Genomic DNA, 22,726 nt, shown 5'->3' on the forward strand with positions numbered 1-22,726 from the left:
TTCATGGGGTCACAAAGAGTCAGACACTGAGCACTGAACTGAACTGAACTGAACTGAACTGTAGCCCGCCAGGTTCCTCTGCTGTGGGGTTTCCCAGGCAAGAATACTGGAGTAGGTTGCCATTTCCTCCTCCAGGGGATCTTCCCAACCCAGGGAAGGAACCCATGTCTCCTGCATTGGCAGGCAGATTCTTTACCAGCTGAGCTACCAGGGAAGCCCACGCTATACACTAGGAGCTCTACTTCAATTTTTAAAAATGGTTTTTAAAAAACAGGCCAGACAAGAGATGCTGAGGGTAATTGTTGTGGAAGGGAGTTGGAAGGAGGAAGGAGACCAATTTAAGAGGTAATGGCAGACAATCAACTATAGATGTAATGGGCTTTGGTTACGAAATGGTGTGAGGACTGAGGAAGGAAGGACTCGAATGGGACTTTGAGGTTTCTGGCCTGAACGTCTGAATATACTGATGCCATAAACTGGAAAAGTAGGATTGCTTTTTTGTCTGTACACGTGTGTGCACTCTGTGTAACAGAAGTGGGGCAGGGGGTAAAGGATGATTTTGTCTTGTTTCACGTGCCTGAGGACACCTGGTGCTATAGAACTGGACAGGTAGAGTGGGCTTTGGGACAGTTCTTGGTATAAGGAAAAGGAATACTCTAGTAAAGCGTACAGCTCATTTGTATAGTGCTCAACTATTAGCGCCCGACACCCTGAGGTAGTTATTACCTTGCCAGCAGTAAAAACTTTATTACAGCCCCTGACCGATGACTGTGTAAAGGGCCTTGGTTCCCACAACATCTACGGGCAAAATATTAATTGTGATTAATTATCGTGTGGCACCATACAAAAACTAGAGGTTTCTTGGGGCTCCCGGAGGGCACTTGCTTGGTTTTTCGCTACAGCCCTCAGGGAGAGGGAACTGGACAGCTCCCCGGGTGGCCCTTCGGCCCTTCCCGGGTCTGAACCGGCCAGCCGAGAGCGGTCTCCAGACACGTGCGCCTGGGCCTGGGCGCTCTCGGCCTAGGATGCTACGACCTTGGGCGCAGGGCACTGACTCCTTCTTCCGCGCTCTCAGACCCCGGCCCCCCGCGTCGGGGCGGGAGGGGCGGGGCGGGGCGGAGCTGCTCCGAGGCCCCGCCGCCGGCCCCGCCCCGCCCGCCTGCAGCCGCCGCCGCCGCCGCCGGCTCCCTCCGGCCCGCGGTGCGGTGCGCGCCTGCGCTGGCCCTCGTCTCGGAGCAGCCATGATGGTGGGTGTTCGCGGCGCCGAGCCCAGGGCGCGCGGTGGGGGCGGCGGGCGCGGGGCGGGCGCGGGGGCCGCGCCGGCCGGGCACTAACGTCTCCCTTTGTGTCTCCCCCGCTCCATCCTCTCCCCCCGGCGCGCCGGGCCCCGCCGACCCCGCAGGAAGGCCTGGACGACGGCCCCGACTTCCTCTCGGAGGAGGACCGCGGAGTAAGTTCTGCCTCCTTCTGGCTCGCGGGACCCCCTCCCTCGCCTTGGCCCTGGGGTGGGTTACCGGAGGGGGGTCCCCGGCCGCGCGGCACCCGCTCCCCGCCGGCCTCCTTTCGGTTTCCTCGCCGCCCCGCGCCCCGCCCTCCTGCCGCCCTTCTTCCCTTGGGCCGTGCGGTTCTGATTTCCCGGGGACCCGCGGCCGCTCCCGGCCCCCCGCCCCGGTTCCGTCCCTGCGGTGGACCGCCTTCCCCGCCCGCTCCGGGTGCAGGTGGGGAAGTGGAGGGGGAAGCCGGAGCTGGACAGTCCCCGCCCCCCGCCCCATGTTGGGGGCTATGAAACCCATTGTCAGACCTTCCTGCCCGCACCCTGAATTTCCCCTTCGAACCCGTCTCCGCCCACCCTCCTCTCTCTCTAAAACATTGTAGTGCTGGCTTGTTGTAAATTATCCTTTTGCAAGGGGTTTTACAGTCGCCGGGTCTTATCTCTTCTCCAGTATCCTACGAGATTTTGCAAAGTGCTGGTAGCCCACAGTGCCTTTACTTTTCCTCATGTCCAAAAGACACATCTTTTGCGGAGACCCCTTGGTGGTGATTTGAGGCAAACTGCAGTTCCCTTCAGAAAGGGCCTTCAGAGCTGTGATTCCTCCCTTCCACTCTGCCCCCATTTACCTTGGCTGAAGGGTGGTAATCTGTATAGTGCCTTGTACAAGTGAGCACTTGAAAGATACTGATACATGATGATTGCAACTCAGCAGCGTTCCATGGTTCCTTCACATTGAACAGCCTGAGCTTTACTTTTCTGTTTTGCTTTTACTTATTTATCTTTGATAATGTGAGAGACACGTCTGTTAGTCGATTTTTGGCAGATGATAAAATATTCTTCTAAGATTTTATTCCTTTTTAAAAATTAAAGATAAGATAGTATTAACTGATGACCTTTATAAAGCTTTAACATGGTAAGAAAGATGCAAAGGGTGCAGTATACTTTTATAGATGAGGAGTTAATACATTTCTCTGTTTACACAAAACAGGAAAAGCAAACAGGATTTGCTGTCTTGTAAAATCTGACTAATGTTCAGTAAAAGTATTAATTTTTTGAGTATTTATGTTGATGTGAAAAATAGAGTATTTTCTGGTGAATATTCCAAGCCTTATGGCTTTGATGAGATTTGATTATCGAACTGGAACTTTTTTTTAAGTAATGTGTCCAGAAACTTTTCATGTATTACAGATTAAAGGCAGAGTGAGATGAAAGGCATGGGTGACCAGGAGATTTCTTACAAAATTTTGCAGATGAAAATTTTAATATGAAAATGGAAAAAAAAAACCCAACAAACATTTCCATGAATTTGAAAGCATTTAGAATGTCATGATGAATATGTCTAAATGTTCAGTTCTTCCTTATTTTTGTCCTGTAGAACTAGGTGAATCATAGTAATAGCCGCAGCTGGACAGTGTGTTAGCACTGTATAAGCATTGTTTCCTTATATCTTCTCATCATTCTTGTGAAGCTTTTAGTATCCCCCTTTACAGATGAGAAATCTAAACCTCAGGGAAACTAATAGTCTGAAGTCACACAGTCAGTGAGTCGGAGAGGTGGACTTTAAACCATGTAGCTGACATCAAAGCCAGTGCACATATTTCTCAAAGTCTCCTTGAAACACTTGCCTCAGAATCACCTGGGGTGTTTGAAAAACTAAGGTCAAAAGGTTCTGGGCCCTCTGTCTAGTAAATCAGTCTCTTGAGATGGAGAGGGAAGAAAATTACTTTGTTAACAAACAAGAAGATTCTATTGTACATGAAGTTTGATTATGGCTGCACAAAGTTATCCTGCTGTTTCCTCATTTCAGGAACAGAAATTGCATGCCTGTTCAAATTTCCTTATATTGTGTTTGTCTTGATAGAAATAGATTAGTAGAACTTTTAGGCATTGCACTTTTAGTTCAGATTGTCTTGTTCAGCCTTTTAAGAAAGTCTAGATAAAGAGAAAGCATGAAATATCTATTTGATACAAATTGCAGAGGGGAACATCACAGATTCAAAAATAATAATGTAAGCACTTCATTCAAAGCAGTAAGCAAAATTAAAGACAGTATTTTAAAATACATTTATAAGCAGCCTTGAATTTTCATTATGCTATTTGGAGCAGAAGAGACTCTTAGAGCTTTAAGAAAATACTGTTTTGTGAGAAACATAAAAAGCAGACTTTAAGAACACACAGCATTGAAAATATTGGTCACGTTTAATCTCTTTGGTTACACCTCTACATAATAGGGTATTTTTTTCTTTCCCAAAGGCAGGACAGTAACATATTATTTAGTAAACAAATGAGCCCTTTGAACTGGACACATTTTGCTCTGATGTCCTTGTTAAATAGAGCAGTAGGTGCCAGCCTGATGGCATAGTTCTGTTAGAATTTGATTTGAATTCTAAATAATATGTTTATTGTTTTCAGAATTACTTCAGGTGGAGGAACTACACCTGTCCTGGACTCCTTGCCTTGCTCCTCCCTCTGTATTTCTTATCTTCATTAATATCATTTCCATTCCTGCAGGCCAAGAAGCCGCTGAATCATATCCTTCATCCCCATACCAGAACAATCATCAAGGCCAGATAATTTCACCTCAGAAATGTTGTTTAGCCCATCTTTTATTTACATGACCTCAGTTAAGGTCCCTGCCATCTCTTGCCTGGCTTGTAGCAAGTATCTGTTATTGGTCTCTGTCTCTGGTGTCTCTGTTTTCCAGCCCAGACTTCACATGACTGCTAGTTTATCTAACTGAAATGATTGAATCACATGGCACCAGTAGTCACAAGCGCTTACTTGGACCCAGTTCTTTTTGCAGTAAGGTCTAAACTCCTTATGCTAGCGTTGAATACCGTTCGTCATCCTTTCTGGCCAACTTCATTCTCAAGATGGCCCAGCAGACATCCCCTCCCCAACACACACACTGTAGGCATATTCTAGACTATTTGTCAAGCACGTCTGCCCTTTCTAATGTCTGTTTTATGCATGCTTGTCAATGTTATGGAGTGGTTTTTTTCCCTTCACCTCTTTTTTTCCACATGAAATTCGGCTTATCTTTTAAGACTTGGCCCAGATGTCTACATTTTCTTTCGTACCTCCTCAGCATTTAGCTTGAGTACATTCCACATTCATTGATAGTTGTTTCAGATAAAAATGTCGCGTAGATTTTGTTAGCAAAGGATGAGTTGAATGTTGGCGGAGGAAGAAGAGAAAGCTCCTGCCTGGGATCATGGCAGTGTAGTCGGGACTCAGGGTGAAGTGCTGAGGGAGAACCAGGGAGGGCGATGACGCGACGATAGCTACGCACTGCTGAAGCGTCTTCTGCGTGCCGGGGGCTTTCCATATATTAGCTCACTTCTCAGATCCTTGTGAAGTAACTGCTTCTGTTATTCCTACTTTGGAAAGGAGAAGTGAGGTTTAGAAAGAGTAACTTGCCCAGATTCCTACAGCCAGTAGGAAATAGATTCAAACTCAGAGGGAATCTAGCTATGGGTCCTGGGCTGTCATGTCCAACTGTTTTGTGACCCCATGGACTGTAGCCCACCAGACTCCTCTGTGCATGGGATTCTCCAGGCAGGAATACTGGTCTGGTTTGCCAGTTCCTTCTCCAGGGAATCAAACCTGCATCTCTTGCATTGCAGGTCTGTTCTTCACCCCTGAGCCACCAGGGAATCCCATTAACTGTGGTGCTGTCTCCTAAAGGAGCTAAACCTTAAATGTTGATCAGAAATTGTGTAGGCTATCAGGGAAGGGGAGGGCTAGTCAGCAGAGAAGATAACATGTGTAGATAAGTCATTTGGTTCCACCTGCAGCACTTGTTCTTGTTGGAAGCAGGAGTAAATAACAGTAGTACAGTTAAAGTGCATAATGATAACAAATCTAGCCAGTGGAAAGTCCTGAGGGTTCTTAGCTGGGAAGGACATATACCATTGTAGATGACTCCAGTGTGGAAGATGCTTTTCTTACAGAAAGCAGTTACCAGGCCGTTGTGGCAGTCCAGATGAGAAATGTTAAAGGTAGAACTAAGGCCATGCAGTGGGAAAAGGGATGAAGGAGAGGACATAGCAAAGAGATGTCTAGGAGACAGAATAGACAGGGCATAGTGGCTTAAGAAATATATGGGCTGAGCAGAGGAGGAGGAGATGAGGAATATAGCAGAGAAGAGTAGAAAAGGGATGAAGGAGAGGACATAGCAAAGAGATGTCTAGGAGACAGAATGGACAGGGCATAGTGGCTTAAGAAATACATGGGCTGGGCAGAGGAGAAGGAAATGAGGAATATAGGAGAGAGAGAGAAGGTGGATAATAGGTTTGGTTTTCAGATATGCTAGATTTGAAGTGCCTAAACTCTTTCCCCCAAAACCACAAACTAAGATCTGAAAGGACAAAGATTGTATCTTTTCACCCTAGCACCTCCGGCAGTGGTTGGCACAATGAAGGCACTCGGTTGTTTAATAAGTATTAAGCAATAAATACATAAACCCTAAACAACAAATACATCCAGATGGATATGTCTAGTTGGTAACTTGAAATTATGATTGGGAACTTAGAATACGAGATATAAGTTGAAGGTATAAGTTCAGGAGTTATTAGTCAAGAATGGCTGAGATTACGAAGGCTAGATACCCAGAGGAAACAAGATTCACAAGCCAAGGGAAGAAAATGGACTAATTGATGGGGCTGAGATGGGCAGGAAGAGAATGAGAAGCATTCCCAGAAGCCGAGTTTTAAGGGAAAGGGTCAGAATGATCATTAAGGCAAAATACCGAAGAGAGGTCAAGAAGACTGCAAAGTATTGGATTTGGAAATTAGGTCCTCACCGTGTGGAGGTTTTGTGAGACTAGGGCTAATTTGACTAGAAGATCATTGCTAGAGCAGACAGGAAGGTTATATGCTCAGGTGGCCAGAAAGCTCAGCTCTCTGTAGGACACCATGTCTTCTGAGAAAGCAGAGGCATTGAGTCCAAATCTATTTGTAGAAAGGTTTATTGATGGGTCTGAAGGGGTAACAGCTGCTAGTGTTTATTTTTTGGAGATGTGGGAGGCAGTGTCCCTTATTGAGCATAGGGGTGGAAATGTGGTTGAGGCTTGAGACAGGAAAGGTTTGGAGTAGTTGCTCAGGGAGTCAGGAGGGGAGCTGAGCAGGTCGGCCTAGGACTGTGAATGATTTTAAGGATCTAATGCAGTTTTGAGACCAGTCGTTTGTAGTGGACAAGTGCAACAAACAGTTGTGACTTTTCTCTAGCCACACTCAGCTCAGAAAGCAAAAAATGTTGATTGAATTGATCCTCCAGGTGGGAATTTGCAAGTCAGGTATGGCAAAGAGCAATGAGAGTTGACAAGACTGGTGAGAAAGGCATTGGAGTGACATCAAGTGACTTATTTCTGGTATGGTAGATGAAAGGAAATATAGTTTCCAGAAGGTCTATGTATATCAACCATTGATTTGACTGCTGAGTATACTGGGTATAATAATGGAAATAATTCATTACAGGACTTCCAGAATTATTTGTTGTTGTTCAGTCGCTAAATCGTGTCCAACTCTTTGCGACCCCGTGGACTGCAGCACACCAGGCCTCCCTATCCCTCACCATCTCCAAAATTATAACTGGTTGTAAATCAACTGTACTTCCAAGTTAAAAAAAAATTTTTTTTTTTTTAATCCTAACTGGACTCGGAGTAAAATAGATTTAAATTTTGGCCAGAACCAGAATTTCTGTTTATCTCATGGGGTTTTTCACTGATTGTACTATAATTCCCTAGAAATAGTTTCTTAGCATTATTATGGTTTGCACCTTTCTTTCATGGCTGCATTGAGCCAGAAGAATAGGGCCTGGGGGCTCATTGTAAGGACTAGGCTTTTCTCCAAGGGAGAACCCCTTAGGTTTTGAGCAGGAGAATGAGTTCTAGTTTAGTGGTATCGTTCCAGTGGCTCTATATGGAATGTAGATTGAAGAGGAAAGAGGACAGAAGCAAGAGACTGGTTGGGAAGCTGTGGCAATACAAAAGTCAGTTACTTTGCTTTCTTCTTCCTCCTCCTTCCATCAATCTATCTCTGTATGTGTATTTACTTTTCTGAAAAAAGATAAACAGTTTTTTAGGAGTGTCATAAAGTAGATACTTTAATGTGTAAACACGTCAGTGTACTAAACTAGTAGTGAATGTCGTCTTTACTAATTACACATGAAGAATTAATCTATTAGCTGTAGGGCAGTGTCTTTATATTTCTAAGGATGGTGTATTTATGTTGCTTAATCCGTTTTCTCTGCCTGGGCTTTCTCTTGACCATGACACAAGTGTTTAACCTAGTAAGTCTTTGACAAAAGAAAGTACAATTTATTGACCCAGATTAGGATTAAATTGATGAGTGTAGTCTAATTAGAATATCCTCAAACTGACCTGACTAGTTGCACACAGTTAATTAAATGTTAATAAATCACAGTTGTTTGCTTCACTCCTCCCCTTAATAAAAGCTACCTAAAATTACTTATTTTTCTCTAAACCAAGAAGATACTCTGCTTGCGAAATCTGTGCATGTGTGTATGTGTGAGGTCACTCAGTCGTGTCTAGCTCTTTGTGACCCCACGGAATGTAGCCTGCCAGGTTCCTCGGTCCATGGATTTTCCAGGCAAGGATACTGGAGTGGGTTGCCATTTCCTTTGCCAGGCAAAATCTGTGTACATTGTATCTAATTAGCACTAAATTTACAGAAGTTCCCTGCAGTCCAGGGTTAGGACTCTGTGATTCCACTGCAGGGGGCGGGGTTCCATCCCTAGTTGAGGAACGAAGATCCTGCAAACTGCACAACAGGGCCAAGAAAAGAAAGAAAGAAAAAAAACCCCACTAAATTTACAATACGATATTTTATTAAATCTAAGGTGCAGTTGATTGGAAGATATATTTTCTTACATGTACCACTAAGAAAAAAATAGAGCCAACCAATTTGTCATCAATTACAGGGCATCCACATTAAAATGTGGAAAATATGCATCTGGAATTGATGAAATATTAAATCAGATTATCTTTCTTTTTAAATTTTTTTAAATTGAAGTATAGTTTTAACAGTGTTGTGTCCACCCCTGCAATACAGCAAAGTGACTCGGTTATACATACATAGTAGTGAAAATAGCTCAGCTGTGTCCCATTCTTTGGGACTCTATGGACTATACAGTCCATGGGATTCTCCAGGCCAGAATACTGGAGTGGATAGCCTATCCCTTCTCCAGCAGATCTTCCTGACCCAGGAATCAAACTGGGGTCTCTTGCATTGCAGGTGGATTCTTTACCAACTGAGCTATCAGGGAAGCCCTTACACATACAGATGTTCTTTTTTTTTTTTTTTTAATTCTTTTCCATTGTGGCTTATCCTAGGATATTGAATACAGTTCCCTGTGCTATAATACAGTGGGACCTTGTTGTTTATCCATCCAGATTATCTTTCTGCGAAAGTTTTGTATTGATGTGGGAGATGGTTTTATTGGCTGGCAAACCCTTACGTGTGTGAAACAGATCTTGTGTTCAGACAAAATAATCCTTCTCCATAGGCCCAGGAAAGGGAAAAAAATTGCAGTCTGACATGTATATGGGAACTGACCATAGGAACATCCACTATCAAAATGAATGCTTCTACTGATGTTTAGCTAAACTTATTATGAGGTGTAAAGAGGAAGAATCAGAATCTTAGCATCAGCATTTTGCTGTGACCACATTTGTAATTCATGTACATTTTCCTGAGATCAGTTCTAGAACTCAGTTGTTAAAAGAATGAAAGAAGCAAATGGCAGGTTGAATTAATAGCTATTAAGGCTATTATATGGGGTGCTTTAGTAAAGCATACAAGAAGAGAATTTATAGAAAGGTTAGAAAGAAGTAGAGGAATAAAAGCAAAGGAGGGAACTTCTGGGACTGATGGAAATGTTCCATATCTTGATTATGGTGATGATTACAAGGGTATAATCTGCTTATTTGTTAAAACTTTTCAAATTATATCCTTAAAATCTGCATTTCATTATATGTAAACTGTACCTAAAAAAATAGAGTACAAGACCAAAAGTGATATATAGGAATATAGGAATGTGTAATGTATAGGTATACTTTTTGTATATAGAAATACTTTTATTGACGAGTTGCAATTTTAAAAAGCCCAGTGTTTACTGTCAGACAAAACAAAGCAAAAAAAAGGAAATAGTGGATGTGGTATAAAAGGATACTGAAATAGAAGACAGAGAAATATGTTAATAATTTGAAATAATCTTTAGTTGGAAGAATAAATAACAGCTGTTCATAAGTAGAAATCCTGAAAGGCGTGTTTCCAGATTAATAGTGCAATGGTTAAAAAAATAAACCTGAAAATTAAAATGTACTTAGAGATATGAAGTCTGGCAAAATGTTTTATGTAATCATTAAAAAGAAAATATTAGCAACTGAGATAAAGTTTTGACAGAATGTAAAGACAGTCTGGAAAATCTAGACTAGCGTTTCCTCATATGGTTTTTAAGGCTTATTCTGAAAATTGTTTTGATACGTCTGTGATAGAACACAGGATTCTGTGTTTTTTAATAAGCATCCAAGCTGAGTCTTACCAGTTGTGTCTGAGAAATGCTAGACCAAGCAGTGAAAACATAAATGAAGAACTGCCAAGATTGTTATTCCAAAATCCGTAAGATAAATTTATTAGTTTCCTGGGGCTGCTGTAACAAGTTACCACAAACTTGATGGGTTAATACAACAGAGTTTTATTCTCTCACGATTCTGCAGGCCAGAAGTCTGAAATCAGTATCACTGAGCTGAAATCAAGGTGTTGGCAGGGCCATGCTCCCTGAGGCTCTAGCGAAGAATTAGTTACTTGTCTCTTCCAGCTCTCTCGCGGCTGCCTGCACTCCTTGGCTTGTGGCTTTACCACTCTAATCTCTGCCTCCTTAGTTAAGTTGCTTTCTCTCCTTTTGTCTGTGTCAAATCTCCCTCTTATAGAGATACATGTAATTGTATTTAGGGCCCGCCTGGGTAATCCAGGATAAACTCCACATCTTTTTTGTTGTTGTTGTTTTTACCGTATAAGGTCACATCCACAGGGATTTGGACGTGGATGTCTTTGGGGGAGCTCTAATTCAGCCGACCACAATAAACATCTTAAGAATGGCCTCAATATGAGTAAAAAGAAATAAGCAAACAGATTTCTTAAATTAGAATTAAGGTAAGGGGTTTAGAGGAGAGGTAGGAAACAGTTTGAAGACCTGATAAGACTAAATAAAAGCAAGAAAACCAAAGAACAGAGACTAATGTTTCCAACATTGTGGAAGCAATGAAGGTAATTGGAAAATGAAAAGGAAAACTTCTTTGTAATTCAGGACAGCCTTTAATTTCTTTTATCAGACAATGGCTACATAGCAGAGTACATTAGTGATTTCTAAAACATTTTTATGTAAGTTTATAGTATTAACTTAAAAATATGATTGCCGGTTGAAATTTAAATTCAGTATAAACTTATTAAAGTTCCCAATAAAGTTTTTGTTAAAGGCCATCATAGATAGTATCATGCATTTTAAATAATGATTCATTTCTTCTGTGACTGTTAAGTTAGATTGTAATGGTATTTATTTTTTAAAAATACGTCTGCTCTATAATATAGAGCCAGTAGTGCAAAAGTGAAATAGTATTTTACTTTCATTACTAATAAACAACTCTATTTAATGAGAAACTTCACAAAAATCATCTTTTAATAAGTCACAAAATTTCTTAGAGGCTTTTTTCCAATTTTATAAAAGTAATTCATGCATATTGTGGAAAGTTGGGAGAATAAAAGAACATAGAAGAAAATCCACTGCAACTCACATTTTGTTGTATTTCCTATACATAATATTTTATGTATGCATTTTTTAAAAATATAATTGAGATCATAGAGTGAACAGTTTTGCTTCTAGCGTTTTTTCCATTTGCATCGTAATTGAAATTTGAAACACTAATGATTCGGGAAGATTCCAAAGGCAGTCCTGCTTTTACAGCTGGAGTATTTGAAGCAGGCTAGTTAGTTAGATTTTTAATATTTCGTATCTTTGCATCTGGCTAAGACTTGATTTTATCTTTTAGTGTATTTGCTTCTTTTGTAAATCTCCAAATTACCCTAAGATATTAGAGTGTTAGTCTGTTTAAAAGGGAAGAAAAATGAGTGATATTTAAGAATGAGTAAAATTGTGGTTAGAATTATGAGTGAAGTCTTCTCGTAGATGAGTAAATAGAAGCACTAAATAGGGAATACACCCAATTCTTCTAATGTACTGAAGCTATAGAGTAAAATTTAATACATATCACAGGAGTTAATTATTATCTGTTAGCATTTTTCTTAGCACTTTGCATATATATAATATGTTTAACTGTCATTAATTTTATTATATATTCCTGAATTAAAATAAGCAATAAAATTTAAATGATTGGCCGTTATTCTTTCCATTATTTTTCTTATTCTTAAAGGTAGATACGTTTCTTAATTTTAGGACACTTGAACTTGTAAAAGACCATCTTTTTGGAAAATAGTTTACTGGTTTACTTTCTGGGTGAAACTATAGTAAATCATAGGTGAGCACATTGACTCATACAAAGGATAGTTGAAAGGTGTAGAATGAAAATTGATTAATATAACATACCCAAAGCACCTTCCCCAAAAGATAGATTAAATGAACTTGCGTACTTGTTAGATCTAAGATTCACTATTTTAGTTTTGTTTTTGCACGTCTTATTGTCTAGGAGAAGAATGAATTTGCATAAAAACCTATAGTATTTTCACTGAGGTATTATTTTTTTCTAGCTTAAAGCAATAAATGTAGATCTTCAGAGTGATGCTGCTCTGCAGGTGGACATTTCTGATGCTCTGAGTGAGAGAGACAAAGTAAAATTCACTGTTCACACAAAGGTAAATGGGATTTTTTTACTTATGTTATTTTAATTATTGTGCTGTTACATATGTAATAGTTCACTGACTAGAATTTTGGTTTTTAGCATAATTAGAAATTGTATTTTAGTTTATAATTCACTGCTGCTTATTTTTCATTAAAGACTAAGTTTAGAAAATAAGGTATAAAATGTTCATAGAAGTTTATATAGTCTAATCTTAATTTTTATTTGAGAGAATCTCTGTGTTTGCAGAGTTCATTGCCAAATTTTAAACAGAACGAGTTTTCTGTTGTTCGACAACATGAAGAATTTATCTGGCTTCATGATTCCTTCATTGAAAATGAAGACTATGCAGGTTACATTGTAAGTATTGAGGTTCCATTTTAATCGGAGCTTTTTGGATACTTTGTTATGTGTGGAAATCTTATTCAACACTTCCAGTGAACTGATGTAATTTTTTAAAAAATTGCCAGCTATGAAACATAATTGACTGCCACCTTTTATCCCCAAGTTGTCTTGTTTGGGAGTGTGGCGATATCGATATGTAATGCTCCCTCATTTAAACTTAAATTCTTGCTGTTTATTAGAATTGAAATGAGCTTGTCCTGGGGGGATAATAACTAAGGAGGTGTTACAGACCGTATTGGTCTTGAACCATTAGGTAGGCAGATGTTTAGAGTTGGAGGGCTCCTGAGAGATTATCTAATGTGAATATGCACCTGGTGTTGTTCCTCAGCTGTTGACCACACTCAGATTTCTGGAACTGTTTCATTTGATTTCCTTGAAATCATCCTGACCTGACTCCATCTTTATCCTTGTGGCCCTTACTCTCAGTCATTTGCGTTTTTTTTTTTTTTCTTTCTACAACTCCAGTTTGGTGCACAAGAGGCAGTGCTTTTGTTGTTAATTGCCAGTTTTTATAAAGAATACAACTGAGGAACAGCCCAGTGGAAGAGATGTATAGGATGAGATATTGGGGTGAAGGGTTGGCACAGAACTCTCATGCCCTTGCCAGGATGTACCACCTTCCATTTTCCCAGCATGTCAGTGTGTTTACTAGCCTGGAAGCTTTCCTGTTTCCACCCTTTTCCCCCTCAACCTTCTTGTATGGTGTTATTTTCTTAACTACTTTTTTCTCTCATAGACTAAACTGTCCTCAAAGATCAAGACCATGTCTTATTTATCCTTATCTGCTGGTCTTTCAGCATCACGCCTGGCACACAGTAGATGTCGTGTGTGGGCAGCAATGAGCATGTGCTAGTCTCTACCTGGTGTTCCCTTCCCTGTTGCTTTCCTTGATATAGTCCTTTTCTTCTGGTCGTTGCTGTTTTAACTTCCCCCTACTCACCTTTCCTTCTGTTAACTTGCTAGCTTTGCTTTTCATCATTTCCCCTTCACAGTTCGTTCTTGCATGCTCTTCCTCTAAGATAGATTTTTTTTTTTTTCTTATATCATTCCCTTGAGTGATACATCTCTTTTAGACCTTGTATTTTTATTTAAGGTAAGTGCTTACTTTCCCCCTCACTGTGGGAGAATAGGGGGAGGTTAGTCATTAGTCTGTGCCTTATTCTCTTGTAGTTGAGTCAGTGCTTTCTGCCTCTGGTACACTCCAATCATAACATTTACATACTTTGGAAAAATAGCATGCATATTTGCAACACATTTAATTAGTGTGTACTTAGAGCTTAATGTGCATATACATTTGAGAGCTCTAGGTTGTCACATAGGAGTCTACAGACTAAAGTTTGGGTTCAGTTCAGTTCAGTCGCTCAGTCATGTTCCACTCTTTGTGACCCCATGAACCGCAGCATGCCAGGCCTCCCTGTCCATTACCAACTTCTGGAGTTTACCCAAACTCATGTCCATTGAGTCAGTGATGCCATCCAACCATTTCATCCTCTGTTGTCCCCTTCTCCTCCCGCCTTCAATCTTTCCCAGCTTCAGGGTCTTTTCAAATGAGTCAGCCCTTCACATGAGGTGGCCAAAGCATTGGAGTTGCAGCTTCAGCATCAGTCCTTCAGTGGACACCCAGGACTGATCTTTAGGATGGACTGGTTGGATCTCCCTGCAGTCCAAGGGACTCTCAAGAGTCTTCTCCAACACTCCAGTTCAAAAGGATCAATTCTTCAGCGCTCGGCTTTCTTTATAGTCCAACTCTCACATCCATACATGACTACTGGAAAAACCGTAGCCTTGACTAGACGGACCTTTGTTGACAAAGTAGTGTCTCTGCTTTTTAATATGCTATCTAGGTTGGTCATAACTTTCCATCCAAGGAGTAAGCGTCTTTTAATTTCATGGCTGCAGTCAACATCTGCAGTGATTTTGGAGCCCCCCCCAAAATAAAGTCAGCCACTGTTTCCACTGTTTCCCTATCTATTTGCAGTGAAGTGATGGGACCAGATGCCATGATCTTAGTTTTCTGAAAGTTGAGCTTTAAGCCAACTTTTTCACTCTCCTTTCACTTTCATCAAGAGGCTCATTAGTTCTTCACTTTCTGCTATAAGGTATCATCTGCATATCTGAGGTTATTGATATTTCTCCCGACAATCTTGATTCCAGCTTGTGCTTCTTCCAGCCCAACATTTCTCATGATGTACTCTGCATATAAGTTAAATAAGCAGGGTGGCAGTATACAACCTTGACGTATCCTTTTCCTAAAGTTTGGGTGCTGCTGATATGATACCAGAATATAGTGCTGCGCTCTGTTTCTTCCTTGGTGTTAAGGACCTCACGAATCTTAATTTCTAGACTTAATCAACTTCTCTAACCTTAATTAGGATATTCCTCATTCATTCAGGATGTCTTTAGCTCTCTCAGACAGCAGTCTTTTTTTTTTGAGAGGGAAATAAAGTTTATTAGAGTGGGAGGCGCTGTTAGAACAGCGGGCCAGCTCAAGGGAGAACTGACGAGACAAGTCTTTTGTGGTGGCAATAGTGCAAATACTGAGAGAAATAAAAATCTTTAAAAACTAGTGGTTTAGGGAACTTCCCTGATGGTCCAGTGGTTAAAACTCTGTGCTTTCACTGCAGGAGGCGTGAGATATATCCCTTTTCGGGAACTAAGATCCTCTTGATGCATGGCACAATCAAAACAAAACTAGTGATTTTATTCTGTGACAGATCCCTCCAGCACCACCAAGACCTGATTTTGATGCCTCAAGGGAGAAACTGCAGAAACTTGGAGAAGGAGAAGGGTCTATGACAAAGGAGGAATTCACAAAGATGAAACAGGAGTTGGAAGCGTATGTGACTTTTGTTGTTATTTGTGCTTGTTTTTATGCCCTTTTTTTGTTTGGTTGGTTTTTGTTTTTGTTTCTCTGCTCTCTGATATCCCATCCTTTCAATCATTTCACCACAGTGACCCTTTCTGGAAGATGCAGGAAGCCATACAACCAGTGTTAACTATCATGATCAGAGCCTACAGGAAAATTATAGAATAATTGTCTGCATTGTAAAATTCTTTAAATTGCTGTTTTCAGTAAACTCTGAATATTGAAAACAAAAGATCCACAAGTTCATAAAAGATAGTAGAAAGGGAAATAATGATTTTTTAAAACACACATGTAGATCCTTTTATTTTTTATTTACTTGGCCTTAGTCATTACCCACCTGGTTCTCTTGTTTGGACAAGTGCATTCTACCAAGATTTCTGTTTCTCATATAAGTATGCACTAAGCAACTCTGGATATTTTCTTCTTTCTTTTTCAAAAAGTGTTTGTGTGTGTGTGTGTGTGTGTGCGCGCGCGCGCGTGCGTGAATGTGTGTGTAATTTTCCCCCTCCTCATTTGTCTGCCTATGGCTTCTGCCTGAAGGGAAAAGAATAGGAGCAAAGCAGTGAGAGAATACAGTTTTTTAGCATATTTTATTAAATGATTATTAGACATACATTGACATACTAGACATACATTGAATTCTTGAAAAAATTCTATTTCATTTTTAGTGTATTTGCTGAAAATAGTTTTTCCCCTTCTCTTAAACATTTGAAATAATTTTGGATTGCTGCATATTGTTTTTCTGTATTTTGAGAGTTAAACAAGGAAATCTCTTTCCTTGCATTACCATCACCTCCATCACTTTTTCTGATCATTTGTCTGTTTGTGCATTTCCTTTTCTCCTCTTCCACTGAATTTCAGTTTTTAAGCATATATTCATGCTGCTACTAGACTCTTCTTCAGAATGTTAAACTCTTGACAAGAGAAGTTAACAAAGTAGGTCTTCCTTGTTAAAGTGTAAGGTGACAGATATTTTAAGAATTCTGTCAATACTGAGTGCAAGCAGTAGCCTGATAGTGGACAGGTACAACTTCTAGAGTTTATAAGCCTGAAAGCTGGAAGTGATCAGCACACATTAATATTGAATCTGTGGTTTTCCAGTGGCCCTGATCATGATTCTTTTGTGGTCTGGTCAGGGGTTGGATAACAGAGAACCTTGGGTTTATTCTACTGCTACCTCCATCCTCTGCATCCTTCTTTTTTGTCTTCACTGAATGACTACCCTCACAGAGATCAAACTTCTCCCAACATTGGTCCTGCTGGTTTGCTGGTATGTAAAACTTAACCTCCTTGCACGTAATTGAAGCAAGAATATTGGTCCTTTTCCTTGAGTGTCTTTTTTTTCCCCAAACTGACATGTATTACTATATGATCGCTGTGATTCACTGATGATATTAAAATGTTTTAAACACAGTTCTTCAATGTAATGGAAAACACTGGTCTCTCCATGGTGTGTTTCTTTCTTGTGTGCTTGGGTCTTTAGACGAAAATAGTTTTTTAAGTTGAAAATATGCTTACTGAGGTTTGTGTTATTTATTTATTTATATGAAGGTGTTTAAAAGCAGTAATTATCTAGAAATTGAATCATTAAAATTGTATGCTATAATTTGTAGTATACTTTCTCTGAAGCTGAAAACAAAAAGCCCTCTAGTTACTTTAACATCAACTTGCATAGGAAGAAAGGTTCATAAAACCTAAAAATATTAACATTTATATATAATAAATACTATTAACTAGCATGAAGTCTTTTCAGAGCTGGGTTTTATATATTTCGTTAACAGTTCAACTAAAAACCTTTGTTTACATGGATCATATCTTTGTGCCTCTAGTTTTGCATTTAGAATAATTCCTAGTATTTGCTTAAAAAACTTGCGGGTGTTTTTCTGCAATGTTTTACCTTTAATTTTGTGTATTATTTCTAGTGAGTATTTGGCAATATTCAAGAAGACGGTTGCAATGCATGAAGTGTTTCTGTGTCGTGTGGCTGCACATCCCATTTTGAGGAAAGATTTAAATTTCCATGTCTTCCTGGAATATAATCAAGATGTGAGTATTGAATTGAACAAAGCAGTGATCAAGGTTTATTTTTAAAGAGTCATTGGAAGGAGAAGGGAATTGTTAGAAAAGGCTTAAGGCCTTATAAATACATTTTATAAAATGTTCTGATTTTTCAAGGCAGTTTAATATGACTCTTTTAATGATGATCCAGTATTTCAGTAGAACTTGAGTAGATTAATTTTTTAAATGATGCTAAACTATGTTACTACATGGGATATTGATTTTGATCCTGAATTGTGAACTTCTTAAGAAATAAAGTTATTAAATTGGTTAATGTTTCTTAAATTTGAGTTTGGAGGCTTCTGAAGCCTTATGGAGAATTCCAGAGAAGTTCTTGAGCTAAAGAATTCCCAGTTACTTTTGGGTTGATCATTGACTCTTGATCTGTTTAACCTGCCTCCTTCAGTGCTGGTTGCTGCTGATTTTCCTCCCTCCCTTTCCTCCCTGCCTCAAGAGGCTTCTTCATTCGTGGTCCTAGAAAGAAATCTTTTTGGTGGATGGATGGTACAGATCTTGGAGTCTCTATTTGGATGCCAAGATTAACTCATACTTTTAGCAGAAGACAGATGTTTCCTAACCTTCATTCATTTCTTCCTATGGCATCAGTGACCACACTCAGGACCTCATCTCACCCCCGAGTTCTTAAACCCTGATATGATGGACTCCAAACATAGCCTTGTCCTCACAACTTCCTTTTTCCCAGTTCCCACTGGAGTTCTTTGATTCACTGCTGCATCTAGACCCTTGACTTCTCCTGCACTTTGACCCTGTCAATAGCCCTTTTTTTTTCTTTCTTTCTTATCTTGCCTAGAATGCCTGTTCTATCACTTATATTAGTGCTATGACTTTAGACAGATCTCTCATTTTCCATTAAAGCTAATTTCAATAATTCTTCTTGATCAAATAATGACCTTGTTCACTGGGAGTGGACACCAGTCAGAAAGCAAATGCCTGAACCTCCTGTATCCCCCCATAGCCTTCAGTCACCTTGGCAGCCACACTCCTTTAATAGCTTTCTTTTCTTTTTAACTTCCTCTCCAATCTGGATGCCTTTTTAAATTTTGCTTGCCTGACTGCCCTGGCTGGAACCTCCAGTACGGTGTTAAATGGAAATGATAAGAGCAGACATCCATGTTCTGTCCCTGATCTTTAGGGAAAAAGCACTTACTCCTTCACTATCAAGTGTGATGTTAAGTGTGGGTTTTTACCTAGATACCCTTTGTCAGCTTACAGAAGTTCTGTTCCTAGTTTGTTGAGTGTTTTTATCATAAAAAAGTACATCTGTTGAGATGATCATGTCTTTTATTCTGTTAATGTGGTGAAATACATCATGCTTTTCCATTTTGACTGAGATACCTTTCTAGCTATGCTGACTCCCATGTTCTTGTGGATCTATGGGAATCCGTCTTGATGTGTTCACCTCTTAACTCTATGGCTGCTTCCCAGTCTGCTTCATGGGCTTTTCCCTCTATATATCCATTCATTTAAATCTGATTCTTCCAAGGTTCCTCACTGAGTTCTCTACAAGTCTATATAAGATGTCTAATTCTGTAAATTCTCTCTAATACCTGCTTCTGTGGCTCCATTGATTCTGATATGCTATTAACTTAGAAATCTATGGGAATTCCTTGGTGGTCCAGTGGTTAGGACTGTGTACTTCCACTGCTGGGAGCACAGGTTTGATCCCTGGTCATGGAACTAAGATCCCAGAAGCTGCATGGGACAGCACCGCCTGGCCACTCCCCTCGCCCCAACTGTATCACTCCTGAGTCCCAGCACTATTCATTAAATAGCCTCCTGAAAAACCTCCATTTAGGTGTCCCTTGGCCTTTTACCCTCAGCTGAACCCTTCTTTTAAATCCATGCCTCCTTTTGTACTCTCTGTCTTATCTCAAAGAAGGCATCAATAACTCCCAGTCCCTTCCACCATGACAATTACTCAGGACTCCTTTTGTCTATTCCTATCAGGAGTCACCAGATTCTCTCTGTCTCATTTTAATGTGCATACTTCCTTCCATCACTAGACCGAAAGGCTAGTCCAGACTTTGATAACCTTCGCCTGGGTTATTGGGTAACTGACCCTGACTGGTCAGTCAGCCTCCAGTCTTAACCTTTCTCAACCCCTCAGTCGTATTGAGTTCCCTGGATGCTTTGCTGATAGCCCGTCAGTAGCTTTAACACTGTACTTCTCATACTGTTTGTAATTATATGTTTGCTTCTCTCTGTCCTCCTCTGTGCCATAAGTTACTTTAAGGGTAGGGACCACCTCTTAATCATCTTAATATTTGTAACACCCAGCGCAGTGCATGGTTACAATATACATTCATTATGGTTTGTTATTAAATAAGTGAATTAGTGAAATAATTAATATAAAAAATAAGGTTAAAAAACTGGAGTGCTTTGAGAGGCCCAAGATAGAGCAGTGAATTCTAACTGGGAATTTGAAGGGGTTTCATGAAGAGATGCCTTTTATTTTGAATGTTTAAGTCTGAATAGTTTTTGGTGGGAGAGGAGATACCATTTCAAATACAGAGGAACCTAAGAGTTCAGATCCTCTTTCGACAACAGTGTGGAGCATAAGGCTCTTCAGGGGTTGGGGGGAGATAGAAAGGTAACCTGAACCAGGTTTTTTCAAAGTGTTGAGTACCTTGCTAAAGGGATTGGTGTTCAGTCTCTGAACATTATGAAAGTCTGTGAACTTATTTAAGTATGGAAGAGATGCTCAAAGTGTGATTTTGGAAGGAAAAAGAAATAAGTTGTAGATTGTGTCAAGATTTTTAATAAAAGGTATGGGGTTTTCATACTTTAATACCTCACAGTCATTCTCTCCCATCAGGAAGCTTCCATAAGTCTCTTATCCTTATCCATCAGAAGGCAGACAGAATGAAAACCATAATCACAGAAAACTAATCAAACTGATCACACGGACCACAGCCTTGTTTAACTCAGTGAAACTATGAGGCATGCTGTGTAGGGCCACCCAAGATGGACGGATCATAGTGGAGAGTTCTGACAAAATGTGGCCCACTGGAGAAGGAAATGCAGGCTACTTCAGTATTCTTGCCTTGAGAACCCCATGAACAGTATGATAAGGCAGAAAGATATGACACTGAAAGATGAACTCCCCAGGTCAGTACATGCCCAATATGCTACTGGAGAAGAGTGGAGAAATAACCAGAAAGAACGAAGAGACGGAGCCAGAGTGAAAACAGTGCCCAGTTGTGGATGTAACTGGTGATGGAAGTAAAGTCCAGTGCTGTAAAGAACAATAAAAGAATGATATTGCATAGGAACCTGGAATGTTAGATCCATGAATCAATTGGAAATGGTCAAACGAGATGGCAAGAGTGAACATTGACATTTTAGGAATCAGGAACTAAAATGGACTGGAACGGGCAAATTTAACTCAGATGACTGTTACATCTACTACTGTGGGCAAGAATCCATTGGAAGAACTGAAGTAGCCCTCATAGTCAACAAAAGAGTCTGAAATGCAGTACTTGGGTGCAATCTCAAAAATGACAGAATGATCTCTGTTCGTTTCCAAGGCAAACCATTCAGTATCACAGTAATCCCAAGTCTTTGCCCCAACCACTAATGCCAGAGAAGCTGAAGTTAAACAGTTCTGTGAAGACTTACAAGATCTTCTAGAACTAACACCCAAAAAAGATGTTCTTTTTGTCATAGGGGACTGGAATGCAAAAGTAGGAAGTCAAGAGATACCTGGAGTAAGAGGCAAGTTTGACCTTGGAGTACAAAATGAAGCAAGGCAAAGGCTAACAGAATTTTGCCAACAGAACGCACTGGTCATAGCAAACACCCTCTTCCAACAACACTAGAGATAACTAACTCTACACATGGACATCACCAGATGGTCAATACTGAAATCAGATTGATAATGTTCTTTGCAGCTGAAGATGGAGAAGCCTTGTACAGTCCACAAAAACAAGACCAGGAGCTGACTGTGGCTCAGATCATGAACTCCTTATTGCCAGATTCAGACTTAAATTGAAGAAAGTAGGGAATACCACTAGATCATTCAGGTATGACCTAAATCAAACCCCTTAACAATTATACAGTGGAAGTGACAAATAGATTCAAGGGATTAGATCTGATAGAGTGCCTGAAGCACTGTTGCTGGAGGTTCATGACATTGTACAGGAGCAATGATCAAGACCATCCCCAAGAAAAAGAAATGCAAAAAGGCAAAATGGTTGTTTCAGGAGGCCTTACAAATAGCTGAGAAAAGAAGAGAAGTAAAAGGCAAAGGAGAAAAGGAAAGATATACCCATTTGAATGCAGAGTTCCAAAGAATAGCAAGAAGAGATAAGAAAGCCTTCTTCAGTGATCAGTGCAAGGAAATAGAGGAAAACAATAGAATGGGAAAGACTAGATATCTCTTCAAGAAAATCAGAGATACCAAGGGAATATTTCATGCAAAGATGGGCACAACAAAGGACAGAAATGTTATGGACCTAACAGAAGCAGAAGATATTAAGAAGAGGTGACAAGAATACACAGAAGAACTGTACAAAAAAGATCTTAATGAGCCAGATAACCACAATGGTGTGATCACTCACCTAGAGCCAGACATCCTGGAGTCCAGTCAAGTGGGCCTTAAGAAACATCATTATGAACAAAGCTAGTGGAGGTGATGGAATTCTAGTTAAGCTGTTTCACATCCTAAAAGATGATTCTGTGAAAGTGCTGCACTCAATATGCCAGCAAATTTGGAAAACTCAGCAGCGGCCACAGGACTGAAAAAGGTCAGTTCTCGTTCCAATCCCAAAGAAAGGCAATGCCAGAGAATTTTTAAACTACCACACAATTGCAGTCACCTCGCACACTAGCAAAGTAATGATCAAAATCATCCAAGCCAGGCTTCAACAGTATGTGAACCATGAATTTCCAGATGTTCAAGCTGGATTTAGAAAAGGCAGAGGAACCAGAGATCAAATTGCCAACATCCGCTGGATGATCAAAAAGCAGGAGGGTTCCAGAAAAGCATCTACTTCTGCTTTATTGATTATGC

At 40.2% G+C, this 22,726-nt stretch overlaps 1 protein-coding gene across 1 annotated transcript in view; it reads left to right on the forward strand.

Annotated features, from left to right (window-relative positions):
* Positions 1-1,051: 1,051 nt before the first annotated feature.
* Positions 1,052-22,726, forward strand: part of SNX6 (sorting nexin 6) — a 47,479-nt gene continuing 25,804 nt past the window's right edge. The window contains exons 1-6 of the mRNA XM_070478036.1: positions 1,052-1,247; positions 1,403-1,450; positions 12,277-12,381; positions 12,615-12,725; positions 15,485-15,606; positions 17,559-17,682. Coding sequence (XP_070334137.1) covers positions 1,242-1,247; positions 1,403-1,450; positions 12,277-12,381; positions 12,615-12,725; positions 15,485-15,606; positions 17,559-17,682 — 516 coding nt within the window. The 5' untranslated portion in view covers positions 1,052-1,241. The remainder of the gene's footprint in view (positions 1,248-1,402; positions 1,451-12,276; positions 12,382-12,614; positions 12,726-15,484; positions 15,607-17,558; positions 17,683-22,726) is intronic.

This window comes from Odocoileus virginianus, chromosome 16 (genome assembly GCF_023699985.2).
Source record: "Odocoileus virginianus isolate 20LAN1187 ecotype Illinois chromosome 16, Ovbor_1.2, whole genome shotgun sequence".
Taxonomy (NCBI): Eukaryota; Metazoa; Chordata; class Mammalia; order Artiodactyla; family Cervidae; genus Odocoileus; species Odocoileus virginianus.